The sequence below is a fragment of the Gracilinanus agilis genome, chromosome 4, assembly GCF_016433145.1.
Source record: "Gracilinanus agilis isolate LMUSP501 chromosome 4, AgileGrace, whole genome shotgun sequence".
NCBI lineage: Eukaryota > Metazoa > Chordata > Mammalia > Didelphimorphia > Didelphidae > Gracilinanus > Gracilinanus agilis.
Window position 1 is genome coordinate 326035487 of NC_058133.1, and position 25200 is coordinate 326060686.

The following is a 25200-nucleotide window of genomic DNA, read 5'->3' on the forward strand; positions in this document are numbered from 1 at the left end:
TTCAAATTCTCTTTATACTCTTCAACCCAACTTCAAGAATTCATTTAGTAGTGTAATGGTGGGGCACCAGGGATGTTATTATTATTATTAAATATAACTAAATGGTTTGTGGGTCCTCACTGGGTTGAAGGAGAGACAGGACCAACCAGGACAGGGAGACCAGGGTTCACTGCCAAGCTTTTAACTGACACAGGAATGGCAGTTGGCCCAACGGTCACCCAGCTCACCCTAGGCCAGGGTCTATGGAACCAGCAGGCGAAGGTAAAAGTTTATACAGTTTAATTGAGGGAAATAATAATTGAAGGATGGGAATAAGGGATTCTATACTTAAAACCTAAGGGCAAACCACAGGGGGCAGGGAAGGACTTAACTACACTATCCTAATGACCTAAGCCAGGAAGGCCCAAAGGAAGCAGTAATGAAGTCACAGGGAAAGCTCCTTCCAACCTGGTTCCAGCCAGGTTTGGTCAGCTCAGCTAAAGGGCCTGAGGGTGGCTTTGGGGTCTCATGGTAATCCAAGGATGGTCACAGGATGCCAAGAGCCAAGGTGATCCAAGGTACCCAGGTAGGGAGAGTGAGTTTGAAATGCTGTCCACCAGATCCCAAACCACTTCCCCACTTGGTGCTGCTCTGCAGGTCTGTTGTCCACTTGCTGAAAGCCTTCACCTCTCAGGATCCCAGGGAATCTGGATGCAGTTTTTCCCTAACTCTGAGATCTCCAAGGGTTAGCAACAGTTATGTCCCAACCACTAATGGAGTCTCTCAGAGCACAAGCCCCACTTCCTACTCCTTCATTCCATCTTGGAATCCTCCAGCCCTTCCAGCTAATCCACTATTACTAAATTAATTGCTAAATAAACCCTCACAACAGTAGTCACCTTCTATACATGGGTTAATGATTCCTTATTATTCTCATTCTTCACCTCATCTTACTTTTTATTTATTTTTATTACTTTTACTTATTTATTTTGTATCTGTATCTATATACACGTTATTTCCATCTAGTATGTTATAAGATCCTTAAGAGAGGGACTATTTTATTTTTGTCTCTGTATCCACAGGAATTGAAAATAAAAAGTACTTAATAAATGCTTATTGGATTGAATTGAATAAATAGAATACCAGAACTTCAAGAAATTCCTTGAAGCTTGAAAAAGTTAAGTTTTGAATTAATATAAGCAAATATTCCATTACATAGTAAATAATGTAATTAGATAAAAAAATTTTTCTAAGATATGATATAGCCTGAAAATAGCAATGCATATATGTATATATATATATATATATATTTCATAAAACATCTATTAGTCATTATTCTATAGCTGGCTATATACCAAGCACAATGCTAAGTTCTGGTGATAGAAAGAAAAGCAAAAACAATCCTTGCTTTCAAGGGGCTCCCAGTCTAATGGGGGAGCCAACATGCAAATAACTATGTATGAAAATTACTGGACTAATTATAGATAATCAATAGAGAAAATACTAGCATCCAGGGAGAAAAGGAAAAGCTTCTTACAGAAGATGGGATTTTACCTTGAAGGAAGCCATGAGATAGAGAGGAAGGAGAGAATTTCAGGTACAGGGGATAGGTAGTAAAAATGTTCCAAATAAGGAGTTAGAGAGTTGTATTCAAGGGACAGTGAAGAAGCCAATGTCACTGAAAATCAGAGAACATGGAGAAGAATAATGAAAGTGTAAGACCAGAAAGGTGAAAAGGGGCCAGGTTGTAAAGAGTTTAAAGGGCAAAACAAAGGAGTAAATCAAAGGATTAAGCAAAGGATTATTTGATTCTAGAGATAAAGCCACTAAAATTTACTAAGTAGGGAAGTGGTATGGTCAGACTTGCATCCTTAGGAGTTCAATTTGACAAGTAAGCAGAAGAAAACACTGGAGTAGGAAGAGATTTGAGGCAGGGAGATCATTCAGAAGACTACTGCAATAGTCCAGGTATAAAGAGATTAGAGCCTGAACCATGATGGTAGTAGTGTCACAGTAGAGAAGAGATGTTACAAGGGCACAATCAACAGAATTTATCCACTGCCCAGTTATGGGAGGTAAAAGGAACTGAGGAGTCACAGACAATACCACTTGGTTTGCAGGTGTGAGTGACTGAGAAGATGGTAATAGAAAGGTTAGGAAGAGAGAAGGGTTTAGTGCAGTGATGAAGAACCTTTTAAAGATGGAATGCCAGGCCCTGCTCCCACCCCCCACCAGCCAAGTACCTAGCCCATGCCCAGCCCCAGACTGCCCCTCCCCCCACTAAGTGCTAGGCAAACTGCTTCCCACCCCCACCCCCCTTACTCCACTCAGGGGAGAGAGGAAGCACTCCCACTAGACTGTTGGGCAAGGGGGACAAATGATGTAGTCAGGCTTGGGGAGAGGGAAAAGTGAGGGGCCCAAGCACTTGGTTCCCCTATAATTATGTGAGCTATGATCCCCTCAAACCTAGAAAAAAAAAAAGGAAAAAAAAGCCCCAGCTTACAGGAAAACACCTTATTTATAGGAAAATATAACCCTCAGATTAAATGTCATCATCTGGACACATTCACCCCATCACATTCCAGCCTTCCTGAAGGAGGTTACCCTCCAAATTAAGCTTTTTAGCAAATAGTCAAGGGTTGAAGTCAGGTTTTAATCTGGATGCAGGGCTGATTGGGAGATTGACAAACCACTATTGTGTCCCATCCCCCCCAAACTTCTAGGCCACATGTTCTCCCTCAGGCAGACACCCCTCTGAATGCAAACTGAACAGGCTGGAAAGAGGTGAAGGGAAGAGGAATGCAAATTAAGCCCAAGTTTACTTGTGAAAGAAACTGGGGAAAGGAGCTGTAGAAAAAGGAAGAGGGAATTAGCCTACCCTTGAGTTCACAAAACTCATTCCTATATAGTTTTGAACATTTTTAAGGTACAAACTCAAAAGACACATCCCCAAATCCCAAAAATATTTTGTATAGTAAAGATACTAGTTGCTTCTGATAGTAAAGACATTCTGATTCACTCAGGCCAAAAGCAATTAAGAGGCCATTGTATTCTGAATGGGGTGGGGCAATCTTGTCCAGCAAGGGAAGCTTGTCTAGAAGAAACCTGTTTACTAACTCTTACTGGGGAGATGGGGAGGGGAGCAGCCTTTCTCTGGCTTTCTACTTAGGAACTCTGGTGAACTCTGTGCTGCAAGGACAGGTGGTCTGGATCCTTGGGGCACTGGGCCCTTGGCATGCATGCCCACAGAGAGGTCAAGGCATGCTCTGGCACACATGCGATAGGTTTGCCATCACAAATTTAGGGGGAAAGCTAATGAGCTCATATTTGGATTCATCAAATTTAAGATGTCTAGAGGACATCATGAGAAGTTCAATAAAAACTGAAGGTATAAGGCTAAAAATCAGGCAAGAGAGTAGGGCTGGATATGTAGCTCTCAGATACATCTGCATAGAGATAATAACTGAATTAATGGGTCTGATGAGATCACCAAGAAAAATAGCATAGAAAGAGAAGAGGAAAGGACCTGGGACAGAGCCTTAGGCAACACCCATAGCCAGAAACTGTGAGCTAGATGAGGATCCTGCATACTGAGACCTGAAGATTAAGTAGTCAGACTGGAAAGACAAGGACAGAGCAGTGTCCTGAAAACGTAGAGAGAAAAGTGAGCCTCACAGTGTCAGATTGCAGAAAGGTCACAGATGAGAATTAAGTAAAGGCCATTAGAATTTGTAATTAAGAGATCATTGGTCAGCTTTGAACTCTTCCTCCCTGTGTGCACTTCCCTCCCCTTGTTGCCCCACTTCCAGGTTTGACACCCCTTGCCCTCTCTCTTAAAGTTTAAATTCATCATTTCAAAGTTTGCCATGGATGATGATACTGCTGTTATTACTGACAATAATAGCTCAGGAAAGTGCCAGTCTGACATTGCAGGAGATGATGCTCCTCAGGTTGTCTTCCCTTCCATTGCTGGGCCCTAGGACATCAGGGTGATGATGGGCCTGAGCCAGAAAGACAATTATGTGGGGGATGAGGCTCAGAGCCAGAGATGTATTCTGACTGTGATACTGGAAATTTGGGGGTCCTTGAATTAATTTTGAGGTCCCTGATCTAAACTTGCTGTGGACATTTAGGGCTCCTTGAAACTACATTTCCCATGATTCCTTGCTTGCATATTCACATAGGCAGGAAGCATAAAAACATAGAGAGAAGGATAAACCAAACTGAGAATTGGCTTGGTACTTCCTCTGTCGACATGGAATATAGAGTTCCCAAACTTGTAGCTTAGTGAGTTTATGATGAACCCCAAGTTTAGAAATAGTTTTTAGGTTGGAGACCCCCAAAGCTTGTGCTTGTTCCCAGTTCCCCTGAGAATCCACCCTGAAGGGAATCTCAGGCTAGCAGTTGCAGACTGAATAATGAACCCAGGGTAAATGCTAAATACCCTTTTGTCCTAGGTAGTCTTCCCCATAGTATCTGAGACCCTCCCCAGGAAGACTACCAGGGCAGAGACCATTCCTTTAGTATCCATAGTATAAGCAGTCCCTTTCCCTACACCCTAGCCTCTAGCTATGATTCCTTTTCCAAGCTTGTATCCAGTCAGTATAATGTCAATCATCTCTCCTAGCCCCTGGATCTTCCCAAATGGCATATCAAGTTCCCCAATTTCCTTTGTTCTGGGGAGTTGTCATCTAGTGCAGTGGCACTCCCAGGGGGATCAGGGAGCAGAGCAGTGTTCATTTAGACTCTGCACAAAAGAGGCCAAGTAGCCCTCATCCCCCCTTCCCTTGATTAAAGAGTGGTTTTATGACTATTTAATAGTTCTGTGTTTTTTCTAAGTTAACACCTCTTTTCTACCTTTGGAGCCGAACCAGGATGGGAGGAAGAGGAAACAGGGCGCAACTTTTAAAATGACTCTTAGCCTGGCATGTGGCTTCATTTTTCTAATGACTACCAATAAATCCTTTAAAACACTAATATTTTTAAATCTATCCTTTTATATCCATTTCATTTCTTACAGACTCTTAACAATCTAAGCTAGGATGATATATGGGGAAGATCTGGCATCACACTTTCTCTAAGGAGCTCTGTAGAGCCCCACAAGAGTACCCCAAAGCACCCCTCAGTCTCAAAGCCAACAGAGAAGAGATGACACAGACTGTTTTTGAGACCTTCCACACCACAGCCATATATTAATAACAAACTAACAAAAGAATACTAGCTAAAAGGTACTAACCAGCCCACTCCCAAGAGCAAAAGAGAGGTAGAGGGAGGAGTTTCAGCCAACTATAAAACAATAATGTGACCATGCAAATGTGGAAGCCCAGGAGAGATTAAAGGGAATTTTGGGAAATCCTAAGGGACTTATGGGGGATGCAGTCCAAGGTTCAAATCCCCATTTATACAAGTCATTAAAAATAATTTTTCAATTTTCCAGAGTTGCTCTCTTGCCATCAATTTTGTCAATTTGCTTTGAGTGTCACTATGTGTTTGTACTTATACAGATAAGTTCTATAGAGGATCCAACCAATCAGAAATCATTATCTGGATAAAAAGCATATTCAGCCACTTGATTTTCTGTGTAGATAATAATTTGGCCAAATTCTTGGCTCCATTTTTCCCTCTCTCTTCTGATAGATTATATTCATAAGCATTCCCTATACCATTTAATCTTCAATCTCTCTTTCTTCTCTTTCTTTGCCCACTATACATATAAACACACCTAGGTCTTCCTATACTTAAAAAACAAAGCAAAACAAAACTCTTGACCCTATCAACCTCATACACCTAGAAAAAGCTATCTGTGCTTGTAGTCTCCACTTTATTTCTGGTCACTCACTTACCAACCTCTTACAATCTGGTTTCTAACTTTCCTACTCCACTGAGATGGTTCTATAGAAAGTTACCAATGCCCTCTTAATTGCCAAGTCCAGTAGGCTTTTTGAGGATCCATTCTCATCCTGTTGAATTCTCTGCACCAGCTAATGCCAATTACCTCCCTTTCTCTCACTGGTGCTCTCTCCTAAGTTTTTGAGCTACCATCCTTTTTTCATTCTATTTTGCTTTCCTGATTATTTTTTCCCCAAGTCTTCTCGATGCTGGATCTCAATCCATATCATCTCCCTTAAATGTTTGTGTTCTCTGAGGTTGTCCTAGGCCTCCTTTCTCTGTCCACATTTTCTCTCTGACTTAACTCATCAGCTCCCATGAGTTCAATGTTCACCTCTATTCAAATTAATCCCAAACTTGGCTATTGAGCTCTAGTTTCTCTCCTGAGTTTCAGCTATATAATTTCATCTGCTCATTGGACAGTTTGAAAAAGAAGACAGGCCTCTCAAGTTCAACACAACAAAATGGAACTCATTTTTTTTTATTTCAAACCTTGAATTTTACCTTCCCTATTTCTGTGGAAGGCAAGATGATTCTTCCCTATCACCCACATTTAAAACCATAGTGCTATCCTCTACAACTCACTCTGCATCCCTCCACACATCCAATCATTACCAAATGTTGTTTCCACCTCCACAACACCTCTCACCTCTATGCCCCTCTTTCAGCTTCCACAGTCACTAACTTTGCCTGTTCAGGACTTTAACACATCTCATCTAGACTATTATAATAGCTTACTAATTGTTTTCCCTTTCTCGAGTTGCTCCCCTCTCCCAGTCCAGCTTCCCCAGAACTATCAGACTGATATTCCTAAAGAGCAAGTTAGACCATGTCATTGCTTTGTTCAATAAATTTTACTGACCCCTTATTAAACTCTAGGATAAAGAAAAAACTCCTCTACTTGGCATTTAAAGCACTTCCTAATCTGGGTGACCCCGAGCAAGTCACTTAGCCCCCCCATTGCCTAGTCCTTACCACTCTTTCGCCTTGAAACCAATACACAGTTTTGTTTTGTTTTTAATGATCATTTTTTTTAAACCCTTAACTTCGGTGTATTGTCTCATAGGTGGAAGAGTGGTAAGGGTGGGCAATGGGGGTCAAGTGACTTGCCCAGGGTCACATAGCTGGGAAGTGTCTGAGGCCAGATTTGAACCTAGGAACTCCCGTCTCTAGGCCTGGCTCTCAATCCACTGAGCTACCCAGCTGCCCCCAATACACAGTTTTGATTCTAAGCTAGAAGGTAAGGGTTTAAAAAAATAAATCCAATGTCCATTTTAAAAGAGAAAAATAGCAAAAAAAATATGTAAAGGCATAGTAAGTTAATCCTATCTTGTCCTATCGGAAATGAGACTAGATTTTTTTTCCTGCTTTAAAGGCTGTGTCAGCTTCATGATGTGCAAGTAATTCTTTGTAATTCTAACTTGCATGTATGAAATTAGAAAATAGTGGAATACCTACCCAAAATAGCATCAGTATCAATTAAAAGATTGCCTTTAAAAGTAATCTTTTTTAAAAGTTCTATTTTGTCAAGGAAAAGATGAAAAGAATAAATTGCCTGCCATAGGATGTCTACATATAATCGCTTAAGGTCAGTCCAAAAGAAGCTAAAATTATAGAAAGCCTTAAACAAAAAGGACAGTAAACTATGAAAATGTTTGACTAAATTAAAAAATAAAACTCAATTAAAACTTAAAAAGGAAAAATTCAAAATGGTAAAAGAAACACTGGTACCATGGAAGAGAAACAATATTGCAGCTGCTAATATAAAAGACAGACAAAAGGTGGAAATGAAAAATGAAGAGATCAAAGTGGCTAAAAATGGTTTAATGACAGAAATATTTTTTAATATCAAACTTCTTAAAATATTTTTCTCAACCTAGATCTCTGCTCTCCTTGAGTAACTTTTAATTTCTAAAAATTAGGGAGGCAACCAAGGTAGAATGGCAGAATCTTAATTAGCACTGAGCAAATAGACTTTGGATCCAGAGTGCTCATAACTAAAGTGGCAACCAACATCCCTACCCATTACCTCTTGTTCTTTTTTTGGAATATACTACTGCAATCACCCCTGGGAGATTATCCCAAAGTTCCTACCATTATCACACCTGTTTTCTAGAGTTCCCTACAAGGGCTGGATTTTCTGGGGGCATAAATTTCCCTCTATATGCACCTGCAAATGGATTGTATCATATGAGCATGGTGTTGCCCTCTACCAGTTGAATTTGATCTGAATGCAAATACTCCAAATTATGGCCTTGAGGAGTGCTTTCCAACAAGTGAGGCACAATTGTTTCATCTTTTTTATACCATTATTGTTCTAGGGATCCTATAAGGATACTAATCACATTGCCAAAGAATCAAAATCATGCATTACCAAAAGGACAATGAAGATACAAGTGGTAGGTACTAAAATGCTGCAGCTTATTCCCAATGATGACTTCTAAGCAAGAAGCATTAGAACAAATTTCTTCCAAGTGATATAATTCTAAAAAAGGTTATATGCTATCTATGGAGTGATATGAGAGATAACAGATCACTCAAGTGTTCCTTTGATACCTACAGGATGTACCACGGTTGAATGGCAGTTAAGTGATACTAGAGAGGTGTACAGAACTTGATTTGGAATCAGGTAGAAGCTCAAGTTCAAATCCAGTTATATGCTCTTACTGTGTAACTCTGGGCAATTCACTTAAACTCTCTCAGTCTATTTCCCTATTTGTAAAAGAATATGAGAATCAAATGAGATGAATTCATGTAAAGCCTTTTGTAAATATAAAAAAGCTATCTAAACAATAGCTACCAACAGCTTTGAGCATTTTGGCTAACCCCTCTATGAAGGATTTGTGGGACAGTGAAGCGGGAATGTGTGGACAGGTTACTATCTGTATCAATGAAAGAATTACTCACATTAATAAAATCATAGAGTCACTTAAGTACTGAAGTACATTAATTAAAAGAATTTTAAATGAAGGAATATTACTTTCTCATCTCTAAACTTGCCCAATTAAATACAAGAGGAAATAGGGTAGATATTATTAACAAAATAATAACTATCTTTAAAAGCAAGTTACCTGTCAAAGTCCGAGTTCAGTCGTTCAAAATTCTTCACAACTCTAAGCACCTGTACGTCTTGATCAAGAAAACAAGGTGGCAATAATCCATGTATATTCAATTGTTGTCTCTCTTCCAAAGTGAAAGCCATACCCTAAAGATAAATAAATATAACATGAAACCTAGAAAAAGACATTACAAACAACAAATAGAAATAGTGCTTTGTTTTAAGTATGAAAGGAAGTATGGTTTATTTATTTCAAAGTATACTAGATTAAAAGACCACTGATAGTGTAACCTCACTAAGCCTCAGGTTCCTACTCTTTAAAACAAGGATAATAGTATGGCCAGACCCATCTTCTGGAGTTATATAAAGATAAAATACATAACAGAAATAAAACTTTTGAAAAAATATACAGCACTATCCAAAAATAAGGAGGATTTATTACATACTGAACTGCTTACTAAACATTTAGTACTTTTCCACTTCCCACCTTTGCCTTCTGAAATTCCATCCTTCAAGTTCTAGTGCAAAATCTTGCATGTAGCTCCCAGTCAGAAGTCATCTTTTCTTTTTCCTGTCTTATGTGTTATAACATACTTTGTATTTCACCTTTGCTCAGTATATTTTATCTATCATTTACTTATTAAATATTTGTTATATAGTATTATAAAAGTATGTGTTACATCCTCTGACCTATAATATAAATTCCATGAAGGGAGAACCATGTATGAATTGTCTTTGTTTCTGCCCCAGGGCATAACAACACTTTGTTCACTGTGGCCTTCAGTAAATAATAGTTAAATGCATGAAAAATGGAGTATTAAATAGAGGAGGTACATTGAATATATGTTCTTTCATAGAAATAAGACAAAGGGAGAAAAAAATACACTAATTATTTATCCTCTAACTTCTTAGTTATAATCTTGAGAAAATAATTGATGACCAGTGATTCAACCACTAAAAAGGAGTTTCACCACCTAGTCCAAAGAATGTGAATACCAAGAATCACAGGAATGATTGATAGGAACACAGAAAAGTTATGTTTGTGACTAATCAGTAGGGAAGTAGAAGGAAATAGTACAAATCTGATCATTCCTTTCGCTCTCCCCTAAAACCTAATCCCACCTATAACACAAAGATCTAGAAAAGGCACTAGATCAAGACCTGACTGGGAATCCATGAAAAAATCCACTTGAGTCATTTCTTTTTCCAGCCTAAGTCAGCAAAAGGGTGAAAGACAGCGAAGTCTGTGGACAAAACTACATCAATAAAATCAACAATTAAATGAAATATTTATAAAATATAACATACCTAGGTTAACATTAACAAGACAAAAATGAGATCTCAAAGAAAACAGGTGTGAAGAACTTCTATCAAATATTTAAAGAAAATGCAATTCCAGTATTATACAAGATGTTTGAAAAATACAAGAAAGGATTCTACCAAATTCCTTCTATGCCTACACAAGTAAGAATCAAAACGGAGAAAGAAAACCACTGATTCAATATTTCTACTGAATAATGATGTAAAAACAATAAAATTTTATCAAATAAACTATACTATCTGAAATAATAATTTCACAAAGATTACATACTATGGCTAGGTTAAAGAGAAATTTCATTTAAAATAATTACATAATTATTAATATACTAGGCAGTCTGCCTACCAGGGTATAAATAAGAATAAATGAATGTAACTACACATAGTCTTTAAAAAATACAGATTTAGGGGGGGCAGCTGGGTAGCTTAGTGGATTGAGAGCCAGGCCTAGAGACAGGAGGTCCTAGGTTCAAATCCAGCTCAGACACTTCCCAGCTTTGTAGCCCTGGGCAAGTCACTTGACCCCCAATGCCCACCCTTACCACTCTTCCACCTATGAGCCAATACACAGAAGTTTAGAGTTTAAAAAAAATACAGATTTAAATAAGTACTGAAATAACCATTGCTTATGAGTAGGCCAAGTCAGTATAATAAAAATAACAAGTACAACCTAAATTAATTTACTTTTTCAGTGCTCCACCAAACTAACAAAGGCTAACTTTACAGAAATAGAAACAAATAATAATAAAATTCATCTGGGGGCGGGGGGGATATCAAGAACATCTAGAGAAATAATGAAAAATCTGAGAAGAGTCCAAGAAGAACCAGATTTCAAGCTATGGTACAAAGAATATTCTTTATATTACAAAGAATATTACAAGTCATTAACATGCCCCAAGACTAATTAAGAAATAAATCATTTAATAATAAATTTAATAACAATAAGATCAGGGTTCAAGGATAACCATTATCATCATTATTCAATATTATACTAAAAATGCCTTTGGAGAATAAAAAGAAACTGAAGGAATTAGAATAGGTGATGAGGAAACAAAACTATTACCATATACATAGAGAATTAACTAAAAAACTAGTTGAAAGAATTAACAACTTCAGCAAAGCTGCTGTATATAAAATAAATCCACATAAAATCATCAGTATTTCTACATGTTAACAACAAGGTCCAACAAGAAGAGATAGAGATATTCCATTTAAAATCACTCCAGACAATATAAAATACTTACGAGTTTACCTGCCAAGGTAAAACACAAGAACTATAGGAATACAATTACAAAATTTTCATACAAATAAATCAGATTCAAACAATTGGAGAAATATTAATTGCTTATGGATAGACCAAGCCAATACAATAAAAATGACAATTCTACTTTAATTTGCTTATTCAGGGCCATAACAATCAAGCTACTACTAAAGAATTATTTTATGAAGCAAGAAAAAAAATTCACCTAGAACAACAAAAGATCAAGAATATCAAGAGAACCAATGAAAAAAATGTGAAGGAAGGAGGCCTGGCAGTACTAGATCTCAAACTTTATTTTAAAGCAGTAATCATCAAAATGATCTGTTATTACCTAAGAAATAGTGGTGGGTCAGTGGAACAGATCAGGTACTCAATATGCTGCAGTAAATGACTATAGTTATCTAGTGTTTTGGGGACAAAAATTCGTTATTTGACAAAAATTGCTAGGAAAACTGCAAAGAGGTTAGGTAGAAATTAGAAGCCTTTTTGCCTAATTATATGCCAATAAATCTGACAATCAAAGTGAAATGGGAAAAAATCGACACTTTCTCTATCATTCTATACTAAGATAAGGTCAAAATTGGAACAAGACCTAGACAAATAATAAATATAATGTTACTTGTCAGATTGATGGATAAGGGAAGAATTTATGATCAAACAATAGAGATTACAGGATATAAAATGAATAATTTTGTTTATATGAAATTAGAAAATCTTGCACAAATAAAACCAATGCAGTTAAGATTAGAAGGAAAACAGGGAAATGGAAGGAAAATTATAGCAAATTTCTTTGATAAAGGCTTCACTTCTTAAATATATAGAGAACTGAATCAAAATAAAAGAAGTCATTCTCCAATTGATAAATGGTCAAGGGATATGAATAGGCAGTTTTTTGAAAGAGAAATCAAAGAAATTATATAAAAATGCTAATTCACTATTAGATAGATAAATGCAAATTAAATCATCTCTAAGGTTCCATCTCTTTCCTACGATATTGACTAACATGACAGAAAAGGAAAATGATAAAAATTGGAAGGAACGTGGGATAATTGGAACACTATTGGTGGAGCTGTGAATTGATCTGACCTTTCTGGAGAGCAATCTGGAATTATGCCCAAAGGACTATACAACTCTAAATACCCCTTTGACTCAGCCAAAGCACTACTAGATCTGTATCCCAAAGGGAACCAAGAAAAACGAAAAGGGTCTATATATACAAAATTATTTATAGCAGCTCTTTTTGTGGTGGCAAGGAACTGGAAACTGAAGGTAAGCCTATCAATTGGGGAATGGCTGAACAAGTGTAGTCTATGCTTGTGATGGAATATTGTGCTATAAGAAATGACAACCAGGATGTTTTCAGAAAAACACAGAAGACATGAATTGATGCAGAGTGAAGTGCACAGAACCAGAAGAACACTGTGCACAATAACAGCAATATTTACAATAATCAACTGTGAAGGATTAGTTATTTTTAACAATACAATGATGCAAGACAATTCTGAAGATCTTATGATGAAAGATACTATCTACCTCTGGAGAAAGAACTGATGAGTATGAATGCAAATCAAAGCACATTTTTAAAAACTTTATTTCTCTTTTATTTGGCGGGGGGAGTTAGTTGGGGTTTTTTTGCATGTGTCTAATATGAAAATGTTTTTCAGCACTTCACATGTATAATCCATATCAAATTGTTTGCCTTCTCAAGGGAAGAAAGGAGATTCTGGAACTCAAAATTTAGATGAATGTCAAAAAATTGTGTTTACATGTAATTGAGAAATGTTTACTGAAATAAAAACATAATGGGGAAATATCTAAAGGTGAATAAACAATAACATTTTTTTGTAAATTTTTGTTTCACATTTCTTAGAATAACCAAGTTTTTCTTGCCTAATTTAAATTTCTTCCTTTCTTGTCCTCAGAAGTAAATTCAACTACATTTGAATAAACATTTTATTGGCTCTTGGGTAAAAGGAACAGAAGGCATACAAAAAACAAACGCCAGGAAGTTAAGAATCTAGAGTGATAAATAAAATATAAATGCAACTAATAAAAACAATCAATAAAATATAAGTCCTAAGAAGTAAAGTATCTATCAGAGTTCAAATAAAAGAAATATGACTTTCAGCCGAGGATTAGGAATCTGAGAAGGCTTAATGACGAGTTTGGTCTAACTGGCTAGAAAAGGAGAGATATAATTTCAAAAGGCTTGGATTGATTTAGGGTGAGGATATTCCAGGTATCAGCAAACATGAGAAAAACAGAAAAATGGGGGGGGCGGGGTTATTTGGGATTAAAACAGTAGCCCAGGCTGACTTGGACAGAACACTGAGTTGGTGAAAGAGAATGATGTAATTTTTAATTTTTTACAAGTCTTTTTTAAGGATGGTGTTAAAGTACCAGAAAATCTAAGTGGTAGACAAGGCATTATATTCTTAAATAGTACCAGAAAATCTAAGCAGTAAATATGACTCTTAAATTTACATTTTTTTTTTTATCCTGGGACTCCATTCTAGGAGAATAGGGCCACAACCAGTAGGTAATAGGTCACACAGTCGCTCAGGGTCACCCAGCTGGGAAGTGTCTGAGCCCGGATTTGAACCTAGGACCTTTCGTCTCTAGGCCTGGCTCTCAATCCTCTGAGCTAGCCCAGCTGCCCCTACTTTAGGTTGCAGTTTCTTTAGCAGATGTAGTTTTTACAGGGTGGGGTAGCTAGCCCCACACCCAACCAATTTACATTATTATACCAAAAATAGGAACACAAATTTTCATTGACAGCCTAGAATAAACCTGGAAGATTATCAGCTAATTAAACTAATCCTTTTCCATTAATTAAAAGATACATTAAGACATGAAAAGAGATCACTAGAGTTCTTATAAAATTAAGACAAATTAAAAATATGTATCTGAAGAAAAACCACTTGTATCATAAACATTATGGGTTCAAGACTTAGCCTCTGAGACATAGTAGCTTTATATGATGCTGGAAAAATCACTTATCTTCTCAGTGCCCCAGCCTACTCCCTCTGGCTTTAAGTTGTACTGCAGATGACAGTTTGTATTGGTAGAGGGAGTTTCCTTAAAATAGAGCTCATTACCCCAATCAAATCACAGCCCTGGATTAAAAAATAAATCAAGAACCCTACCAAAAAAATTCTGCTATTCAGAAAATTCTGATCAGTACATTAAATTACTTTTAAAATAGTAAAGGGGGCAGCTGGGTGGTTCAGTGGATTGAGAGCCAGACCTAGAGACAGGAGGACCTAAATTCAAATCTGGCTTCAGATACCTCCTACCTCTGTGACCCTGGGCAAGTCACTTAACCTCCATTGCCTAGCCCTTACCCCTTGTCTGCTGTGGAACCAATATTTAGTATTGATTCTAAGATGGAAGATAAGGTTTTTTTAAAAAAACTTTAAAAATAATAAGGAAGTTTCCTTAATTCAAGACAGGTGATTGGAAAGTATTTTTAGCTTACTATATTTAGAATTTTGCCAATAATAATTTTAATATATCATTACAAAATAGCTTTTAAGCACAGAATATAGAACTGCATAATATGCTTGAGGGGAAAAAGAAAGTGAAAACAATAGGTTTTTCTTTCAATAGAAATGGGAAATGAATGTAAAAGAGAAAGGTGAATGTAAAAGAAAACTTCATATCTCAAGTAAGTATGAATGTCTATGAACAAGTGGTAAACTAGACATTTTATCAAGATGTTTCCACTTGTAGACTATAATATTCATAATAACAATGGTCTGGTAGTATAGCTTTCTTCTCCAAAGTACTAACATCTTTCTTCATTTGTTAAGTGCATGGCCATTTATTCCTAAAATTAGATGACAATTAATATTAATATTTTTAAATATCAGAAATAAATTTGCATGTCTAAATGACTGATGATGTCCGATAGAAATCTTTTTATATCCTTTGATGTGTAGTAGCTAGAAAAATTTCTATATATTGCTGACTAAATTTTCCTAGACATACTAACGTATCAATTCATCTCCTTGATTTGGACCTAAAAATCTCTGCAAGTGTAAAACACTCTAACTGGGCTTAACTATATACCATAATTAAAAATTCCACTTAAAAGGACTTAAAATTCCCGAGAAGCTAAAAAAATATAATGATTTAAACCAGATATCTGAGGTTTTTTTAAGTAATGGTATGTACATATAGGTGAGTGGTTTCTTTAAAATGTTCATTTAGTAATTATGTATGGTCATGAAGATGTACGTTTTCTAGTATTAATAAGCACATTATATCTCATTCACAATGATGATGAAGTGTCAGTGTGATATTGAAACATTCTTCTCACTAAAGATTTTTGTAGTTTCTATTTCAAAAGATTTATACTTTAATATTATCCTAATGAAGATTCCTATAGGTGATAATATATCCAAAGCGTGCCTTTTGGTTCTATTTTCTTAGTAGTGAGTCTCTAATATAGCAGAATGGAGAAAAAGCTTTCACTTAAATTAAATTTCCAGACCACCTGTAATTCATGCTCATATTCCAGGTATCGAGCTCTTTTTTCTTCCTCTCCTTTCAAATCCCTCCTTAAAAACAAAGTATTAAATTAGTGACTCACAAAGCAAAAGATATGTTGTTTCACTGCTGAAGGCAGAAAACAGAACAGTCTTTCTTCTAGATTGTGGCAATTAATCACTACATCTTTTTAAGAAAACGGATAGATTGTCAAGCAGAAGAGAAAAATAAAATCCCAGGTGGCAGAGGATTGGTTCTACCTTTTCACTAAAACATCAATCATCAAAAGATTATATCAAATGTAACTAAGACAAACTAGGTAAGCCTTAATAATTATTTTATATAATCTGAGACCAATACTGTATAAGAGAAATAAACATATTCCTACATTCTGTATTCCTTCCTTTAAATTGCAGCAATTTACCAGAATTCTGACAGGATTGATAAACAGAAACAGTTCAATAAAAAAAAAAAAATAGAACAATAGCGCCATACCTATCAAACTACCAAAAAACTTCTTTACTGGATTAGGAAAAACTATAACAAAGTTCATTTGGAATAACAAAATATCAAGAATATCAAGGGAAATAATGAAAAAAATGTGAAGGAAGGAGGCCTAGCAGTACCAGAACCAGATATTAAACTATACTATAAAGCAGCAGTCATCCAAACGTATGGTACTGGCCAAGAGACAGAAGGGAGGATCAGTGGAATAGACTTGGGGTAAGTGACATCAGCAAGACAGTGTATGATAAAGCCAAAGAGCCCAACTTTTGGGACATGAATCTACTATTTGACAAAAACTGCTGGGAAATTTGGAAAACAATATGGGAGAGATTAGGTTTAGATCAACATCTCACACCCTACACCAAGATAAATTCAGAATGGGTGAATGACTTGAATATAAAGAGGGAAACTATAAATAAGCTAAGTGAACACAAAATAGTATACTTGTCAGATCTCTGGGAAAGGAAAGATTTTAAAACAGAGCAGGACTTGGAGAAAATTACAAAATGTAAAATAAATGGTTTTGATTATATTAAACTAAAAAGCTTTTGTACAAACAAAAACAATGCAGTCAAAATCAGAAGGGAAACAACAAATTGGGAAAAATCTTTATAACAAAAAACTCTGACAGGGGTCTAATTACTCAAATATACAAGGAGTTAAATCAACTGTATAAAAAAAAAAATCAAGCCATTCCCCAATTGATAAATGGGCAAGAGACATGAATAGGCAATTTTCAGATAAAGAAATCAAAACTATCAATAAGCATATGAGAAAATGTTCTAAATCTCTAATAATTAGAGAAATGCAAATCAAAACAACTCAGAGGTATCACCTCACACCTGGCAAATTGGCTAAAATGAAAGAAGGGGAGAGTAATGAATGTTGGAGGGGGATGTGGCAAAATTGAGACATTAATGCATTGCTGGTGGAGTTGTGAACTGATCCAACCATTCTGGATGGCAATTTGGAACTATGCTCAAAGGGCTATAAAAGAATGCCTGCCCTTTGATCCAGCCATACTATTGTTGGGTTTGTACCCCAAAGAGATCATAGATAAACAGACTTGTAAGAAAATATTTATAGTTGTGCTTTTTGTGGTGGCAAAAAAACTGGGAAAGAAGGGTATGTCCTTTAATTGGGGAATGGCTGAACAAATTGTGGTATATGCTGGTGATGGAATACTATTGTGCTCAAAGGAATAATAAACTGGAGGAATTCTATGTGAACTGTAAAGTCTTCCAGGAATTGATGCAGAGTGAAAGGAGCAGAGCCAGAAGAACATTGTACACAGAGACCAATACACTGTGGTAAAATAGAATGTAATGGACTTCTGTACTAGCAGCAATGCAATGATCCAGGACAATTCTGAGGGATTTATGGAAAAGAACACTACCCACATTCATAGGAAGAACTGCAGGAGTGGAAATACAGAAGAAAAGCAACTGCTTGCACACACATGCTTGAACACATGGGTTGAGGCAGACATGATTGGGGATTTTGATTCAAAACTACCACACCAATGCAATGATCAACAATATGGAAATAGGTCTTGATCAATGACACATGTTAAAACCAGGAGAAATGCGCATCGGCCATGGGTGGGGGGAGTGTAGGGGTGAAGGGGAAAGTAGGAGCATGAATCATGTAACCATGTTAACTTTACTAAAAAATGAATATTAATAAATGTTTAAAAAAAAAAGAAAAAGAAAGACCCAATGGAGCCACAAAGAGTTGAAATCAACTGAACAACAGTAAAGAAAATGAATATATCTACATATATGTGTGTGATATGTGCTCCATTTAAAAGATTTATATTTGTTAAAAATAATAATTTAACATAAAAAATAGAACAATAAAAATCAATACTGGTAATGTGATAAAAACTAGGAGTGCAGTTTACACAAAGACAACAACATTATAAAGAAATGAAAGACTTTAGAACTCTGATTAATGAAATGAAATAATGAAATGAAAAAACGAGGATGCCAGAAGACTGAAGATAAAGCATGCTACCTATCTCCTGCCAGAGATGTGATAGACAAGAGACAAAATACACATTTTTGGATATGGCCAGCATGGACATTTGTTTTCCTGGCCCATGCACAGTTGTTATGTGAGGGCTTTATTTTTTAAATTGTTCAATGGAGGGGGGAAGCAGCAGGAAGGATAGAGTATTATTACCAATATTTATAAAAATAAGTGAATAATTTTTAAAAAGGCAATGCTGTCTGTCACAGATTCTTGTGTGTTACCTTTATCTTCCCTATAAGATGGAGTACATTCTGCTCTAAGAATTCTTGTTAAGGCCTATGCTTTCTGTCAGTTTTATGATGCTACAGGTCAATATGACACAACTATTTACATTTATGTACATTATGTTCAGTGGTTATATGTGAAAGAAATAGGTAGTAAAGAGAAACAGGAAAGGCAGCAGGCCAGAAACTAGTAAGTGTTGGCCAAGGAGATAATACAAAAGAGGAAGACTTAGATGCCAATATAATATACAGACCCTGGGAAACAGAAAGTTACCTTGAATAAATGAATTTTGAAAAGGACTTATTAAGTGCTTACTACATGCCAGGTTAAGCTCTATACTAAGCTCTGGGGTATAGTGCAAAAGGATGCATATTAACCCTGGCAAAACCTTACTACAGAGTTTCTGACAGTTGAAAAGGGTTTAGAATCCTGAGGTTAGTCAGTTGACCCTAGGGACTTGAGAAGAGTAGGAGTGTCAACTGAACTCTATCTTTGGACTGAAAACCTGGCCTACATTCTGTAGCTTTTCTTTTAAAATTTGTTAGCTTAACTATTTCCTTTGGATCTCCCTAACCTTCCCTATTCCCAATCATCATTTCCCCTTCCTGAATTTCTGTGAGTTTTGAAAAGAGGGTGAATCTGGGTGGTAGCTTTCAATCTTGGTAGATTTAGCTTACCCTTGTTACAAATTGTCTCTTGAATCATTGTATCCAACTTTCCTAACCCTATAGGGGCTGAGTAACCCTCTTGGGGCTGAGTTAGGCAAGTCCTTTCTCAGTCTCACATTCCTGTCTCCCTCCCCCACCTGCAGCTTTCCCTAGGTGGCTGTTAAGAGTTACCTTGTATCCCTCCATCCCTTCCAATCAACCCTAAAACTCAATAAACCCTATTTGTCACTTAATCCAACCTTTGGCTAGTTCATTAGTTGATTGATAAAAGAGGGAGAAGGGGAGAAAGGAATAATATTGTCTCTGGGTCCTGAAGGGAATTGGAGGCGTCCATTTTGAAGGAAGTGTAATCTCAATACTTCCTCTGAGCTATTCCTTTGTGAACCTGAGAAACTGACTAGAAAGCCCTCTAGTCAGTTTCAAGCCATTCTTGGCTGGCCCTAAACTTTGTCTGTGGAAGTGCCCTTCCTACTTGGAGGGCTCAGTTTGTTTCCCTTCAGTGTCTCTGTCTCAAACCTGTGTCCCAGTCTGTGTCTCCCAGGCTGCGGCTGCCTGCCCAAAATACCTCATTCTCTCCCTTGCAACTCTTTATACCTCCGTGTTTATATTCCCTAAACTCAGTCATTCCCTTACTTCTCCTACCACCTCAATTTACCACCTTCACCATTGTACCTTCCTTATCCACTTTACTGCCTTAGGGATCCACAAACCCTATCCACAGTGCCTTATCCCCTATTCACACTACCTTTAGTCCCTTACCTGCCTTATCCCCTATTACAACCTTACCTCTGCCTTAATTTCCCTATTACCTCTAGCCTATTCCCATATCACAATCCAGTATATTACCCTACTAGATTAATTGACAGGGGACACAAAAAGAAAAAGTGAGTCAGTGCCAGCTTTAAAAGAACTCATTCTCTAACTAGGAGAGAGAACATAAAACAAAGTTCAACTTCAGGTCAAATGGAAAAGTCCAGAAATCCTAGAGGTTCACAATGGGACAAATGATTCATAGCCTAGAGGCCCTGTAGGCCACGTCACTGAATCAAATGACAACTCAGGAATCTGAGGGATTCAGAGGCAGAGTAGATAGTAAGACCTCAAGGACCACTGTAGGCAGTGGTAGGGCAAATGGTAAGATCTGGTGATCCTCTCTCCATTGTACTAAAAGTAACTGTTGGTGACTCCCATACCATTCAAGCTAAGTGAGCAGTCAAGAAACTGGAATAGGTTTTCCTTGGCTTACCTCAAGGGAGGGGAAACCTTCAAAAGGGAAAGTGGGGGACATGTACTATCTGTGAACATGGGACTTCCCACCTCCAAGTCTTTCAGATAGGTTTTAGAAGGCCAAGAGCCAGAAGAGAGAAGAGGCCTTTCTAACAATAGAGACACATGAATTTCATCCAGACAAAAAAATTTTTAAATAATACTGTTATTTGCTTTCTGGTTTACAAAATAAAACCACAAAAACTACAATTCTCTTCATTATTTACTTCCAGTTTTATATTGAGGTTGGGTTTTTTCTTCCTAGGGATACAATTTTATATTAATAATAATATATAATTTATTTCTCAGATTTACATATAGCTAATAAAAGATGCTTTGCTAACATTCCTCATATGGATTAAAAAACCCAGCCTGTTTTAACGCCAGTATTGTGAGTACAGTGGAAAAAACAATGGGTTGTTTTCAGAAGACCTGGATTAGAAATCTTGTCACTATTATTAACTTTATATGTAACCTTATCAAAAACTGCTCTTTGTGCCTCAGTGTAGTTCCTGCTACTTCTACCACTACTGCTACTGCTCCTCCTCTTACTATTTTTACTACAACTACTACTACAACTACCATACTACTACTACTATTACTACTATTATCTACTACCATAATACAACTACAATTACTACTACTACCACTATCACTACCATACCTATTTCTACTACTACCAAAAGCCAGCTGGCATTCATATAGCATTTTAAGATTTACAAACTGTTTCTCATAAATTGATTTTTTCCCTCACAACAATTTAAAGTAATTGCTATTATTATCCCCATTTAAAAGATCGGGAAACTTAAGACAAATAGGGGTTAGGTGATTAACACAAGGTCACACAGCCAGAAAGTGGCTGAGGCCTGCTTTGAACTCGGGTTCAGTTCTCATTTGTAAAATTAAGCAGGAGGAGCAGCTGGGTAGCTCAGTGGATTTGAGAGGATTGAGAGCCAGGCCTAGAGACAGGAGGTACTAGGTTCAAATCTGACCTCAGACACTTCCCAGCTGTGTGACCCTGGGCAAGTCCCTTGACCCTCATTGCCTGGTCCTTACCACTCTTCTTCTGCCTTGGAGCCAATACACTGTATTGATTCCGAGACGGAAGGTGAGGGTTTTAAATATATATATATATAAAATAAAAAATAAAATTAAAGGGTTAGATTAGCTGAGCTTTAGTGTTAAAATTAATTTTTTAATCTGTAAAATTCTTATTAATTTCATGAGAATTGCCAGAGATAAACTAATGTTTAATCTTTAACAACATTTATAATATTTTGAAAGTTTATAAAGGAAACTTTGAGAGGTGGTATTCTACTCATTCATTCAAAGATAAGTTTTACTGAGCAAACATCTAAAATTTTGCAAGACACAATATGCATTAAAGCACTCTGATCTAAAATCTCTAACTCTGAAATAACACTAACAATAATGTCTCAACCTTCTACTTTGCTCTTCAACTCATCTTCATTGAGGTCCTCATCACCTAGTCTTACTCCAGAAGAGTGAATCTCCTCTATCATATCCTCAAATAGTTATTCAAACACCAATTAAAAACTTGCAATGAGACAGCTAGGTGACTCAGTGGATAGAGAGCCACACCTAGAGATGAGGAGGGCCTGGGTTCAAATTTGGCATCAAATACTTCCTAGCTGTGTGATCCTGGGAAAGTTACTTAACCCAATTGTGTAGCTCTTACCACGCTTCTGCCTTGGAACTGAGACTTGCTATGGATTCTAAGACAGAAGGTAAAAGTTTAAAAAAAAAAAACTTCTAGAAGACCCCTAACTCCCATGCTCTATCTTAAATTTTCAGAATACTTACGTTTCCTTCAAGATTAAAAATGGTGTCTCTTCAACCATGTCTTTCCTGATAACCTAAAATATTTAGCACTTTCTCTACTCATATACCTTGAAGGTAGGTAACTTCATTTTTACATGTTATATTTCCTACTATATCATAAGCCTTTTATAGGCAGTATCATAACAATCAAACTACCAAAGAATTATTTTATGAAGCAAGAAAAAAAATTTACCTAGAACAACAAAAGATCAAGAATATCAAGAGAATCAATGAAAAAAAATGTGAAGGAAGGAGGTCTAGCAATACTAGATCTCAAACTGAATACTCAGTTTCCTTAAAAATTTAAAGCTTTTAGCACTTTCTCTGCTCAAATATTTCTGGGCCTTTTCCTATGATTCTGCTTTCTTTATGCTATATTTTACTTATCTGTTTATGTTACATATACCTACTAAAACAGTGATGGAAAACATTTTAGAGACAGAGTGCCATGCCCTGCCCCTTCAGACCAAGTGCCATGCATGCCCCAACCCTTACCCCAGGGAGAAAGAGAGAGGAAGTGCTTCCACTGGGCAGAGGGGTAGGCGAACTCTGTGCTGTGGCGACAGCTGTTAGGCATGCTCACAGAGAGGTCTCTGCCTGCCATCTATTTGCCACCACTGCATTAAAATGTATGATCCTTGAAGGGAGGGACAGTTCATTTGTACATGTTTTATTTCCTACTAGATCATAAGTTCTTTGATTTTTTTTAACTCTTACCTTCCATCTTAGAATCAGTACTGTGTATTGGTTCCAAGGCAGAAAGAAAAAAAGCAGTAAGGGCTAGGCAATAGGGGTTAAGTGATTTGCTCAGGGTCACAAAGCTAAGAAGCATCTGAAGCCATATTTAAACCCAGGGCCTCCCATCTCAGCGCCTGGCTCTTAATCCACTTATGGTCAATGATCATCTTTATAGCAAAGAATGAAAGTGTCTAAACTTTTAACACACAGGAAAAAACTTACTATGAATATGGAAGTTAATCCTGAGTCAGCTCTCTATGAACTGACTTATGAGTTATGACCAGAATTTATAATTAAAAAAAAGAGTAATGAAAAACATATGATATATATTTAAGAAAGTTTAATCTTGAATTATTTAATCTACTAAACAATTTTAAACATGAAATGGTAAAAGCAATAACATCAATGCCTATTATAATAAATAAAACCCTCTGTAAATTAATTGTTACTGAGAGGAAACCAAAAAGCACCTTGGTTAACAAACATTTGACTTACTTGGCTAATAGAAATACTATCCAAAGGCAACATCATGTTAGTATATAAATGAAACTGCAAAATCCACCAAAAAAGGGAAATAAAAGATTATCAATAATACCATCTCATAAAGCTGAGAGAAGAAAGAGAAGCTAACTCGAGAATAAAGAAATATTGGTTATGGCTCCTTAGAGGAGAAATAAGAAGCCATCTCCCCTTCCCACTTTGCAGTGGTAGAAAGGTTCACAGATGTAGAACATTGTATATATTTTCATATTTTTCAATGTAGTAATCAGTTTTGCTGATTTCCCCTCCCCCTTCTTCCTTTCTCCCTGTTTTTTCCTTTTAAAAATATTCTTTATTTATATGGGATGGTTCTCTGGGAAAGACATAGAGGGAACTTTAAAGTGATGCAAAAACAAAAGATATAAATAAAATTCATTTTTTAAAAACTTGGAAGATATCCAACTAAGTGAAGTCATCCCAAGGTCATTCAAGAGTGTGACAGAAAGAGGAATATAAAAAGAATAAAAATTAAAAAGATTTACAAAACATATTATGAGTTTACTTCATCAAGTATAAAAGAACCATAACACCTAGATCCTAACATCATAGTCCTTAAGTACTCAGAGCACTTAAAACAAAGCTGGGAAAAGTACACAGATTAGATCACAGGTGTGTAGAAGAAATACCTGCTGGAGGTGACAAAATTATGAAGATATTGAAGGATATTTTACAATGTATCTAAGTGAGGAGGAGATATCAAACATATAGAAAAAATTCAGACTATATTAATTCCCAAAAAAAAACTAAGCAGGGGACTTCCGGTTAAGATGGCGGCAGAGTAAGGAGCAGCTGCTCGATCTCTCCTGACCGAACCACACAGGACCCCTCAAGGGGAAATAAAAACGAGTCCAGAGGAACGAAGGAACCCCACAACAGGGCGCAGCATTGAAGGTACGCAGAATCAGGGCATTTCCACACTTTAAAGGGGTGAAACAGCTCTCACTAAAACACGAGAGGAAGAAGCCCCTCCCCCACCCCCCACACCGCACAAGCGGGTAAACAGGACTGGGGCAACCAGATAATCACTGGCAGCCCCTGAGCCCGTACCTGTGCCCTGCAAGACGAGGGACCCCAGGTGGCTGGGACTTTCCCTGAGCGCCCACGTGGGTGAAGGCACCGCCTCTGGCCGGGACAAAGGCGGCCTTTCCCAAGCACTGAAGGCATCGCCTCAGGGGCGAATAAAGATCTCCAGCCCACGGACTTTCACTACCTTCTGTGGGGGGTGAAAGCAGGGCCCTAAGAGCATCAGCGCAGGCAAAGGCAGTGCCCTAGGCTTGAATAACGATCTCCAACCCAGGCTTGGACCTCCAGTGAGGACCCAGTGCAGACCTGAGCGTGGCTGTGGAAGCAGCCCCAAAGACTGCTGAAGGAACCTCGGGCAGAGG

The 25200-nt window shown here is 37.0% G+C and overlaps 1 protein-coding gene across 1 annotated transcript in view; it reads right to left on the bottom strand.

Annotated features, from left to right (window-relative positions):
* Positions 1–25200, bottom strand: part of ME1 (malic enzyme 1) — a 266987-nt gene that overhangs the window by 199117 nt on the left and 42670 nt on the right. The window contains exon 2 of the mRNA XM_044676308.1: positions 8940–9073. Within this exon, the coding sequence (XP_044532243.1) occupies positions 8940–9073 (134 nt within the window). The remainder of the gene's footprint in view (positions 1–8939; positions 9074–25200) is intronic.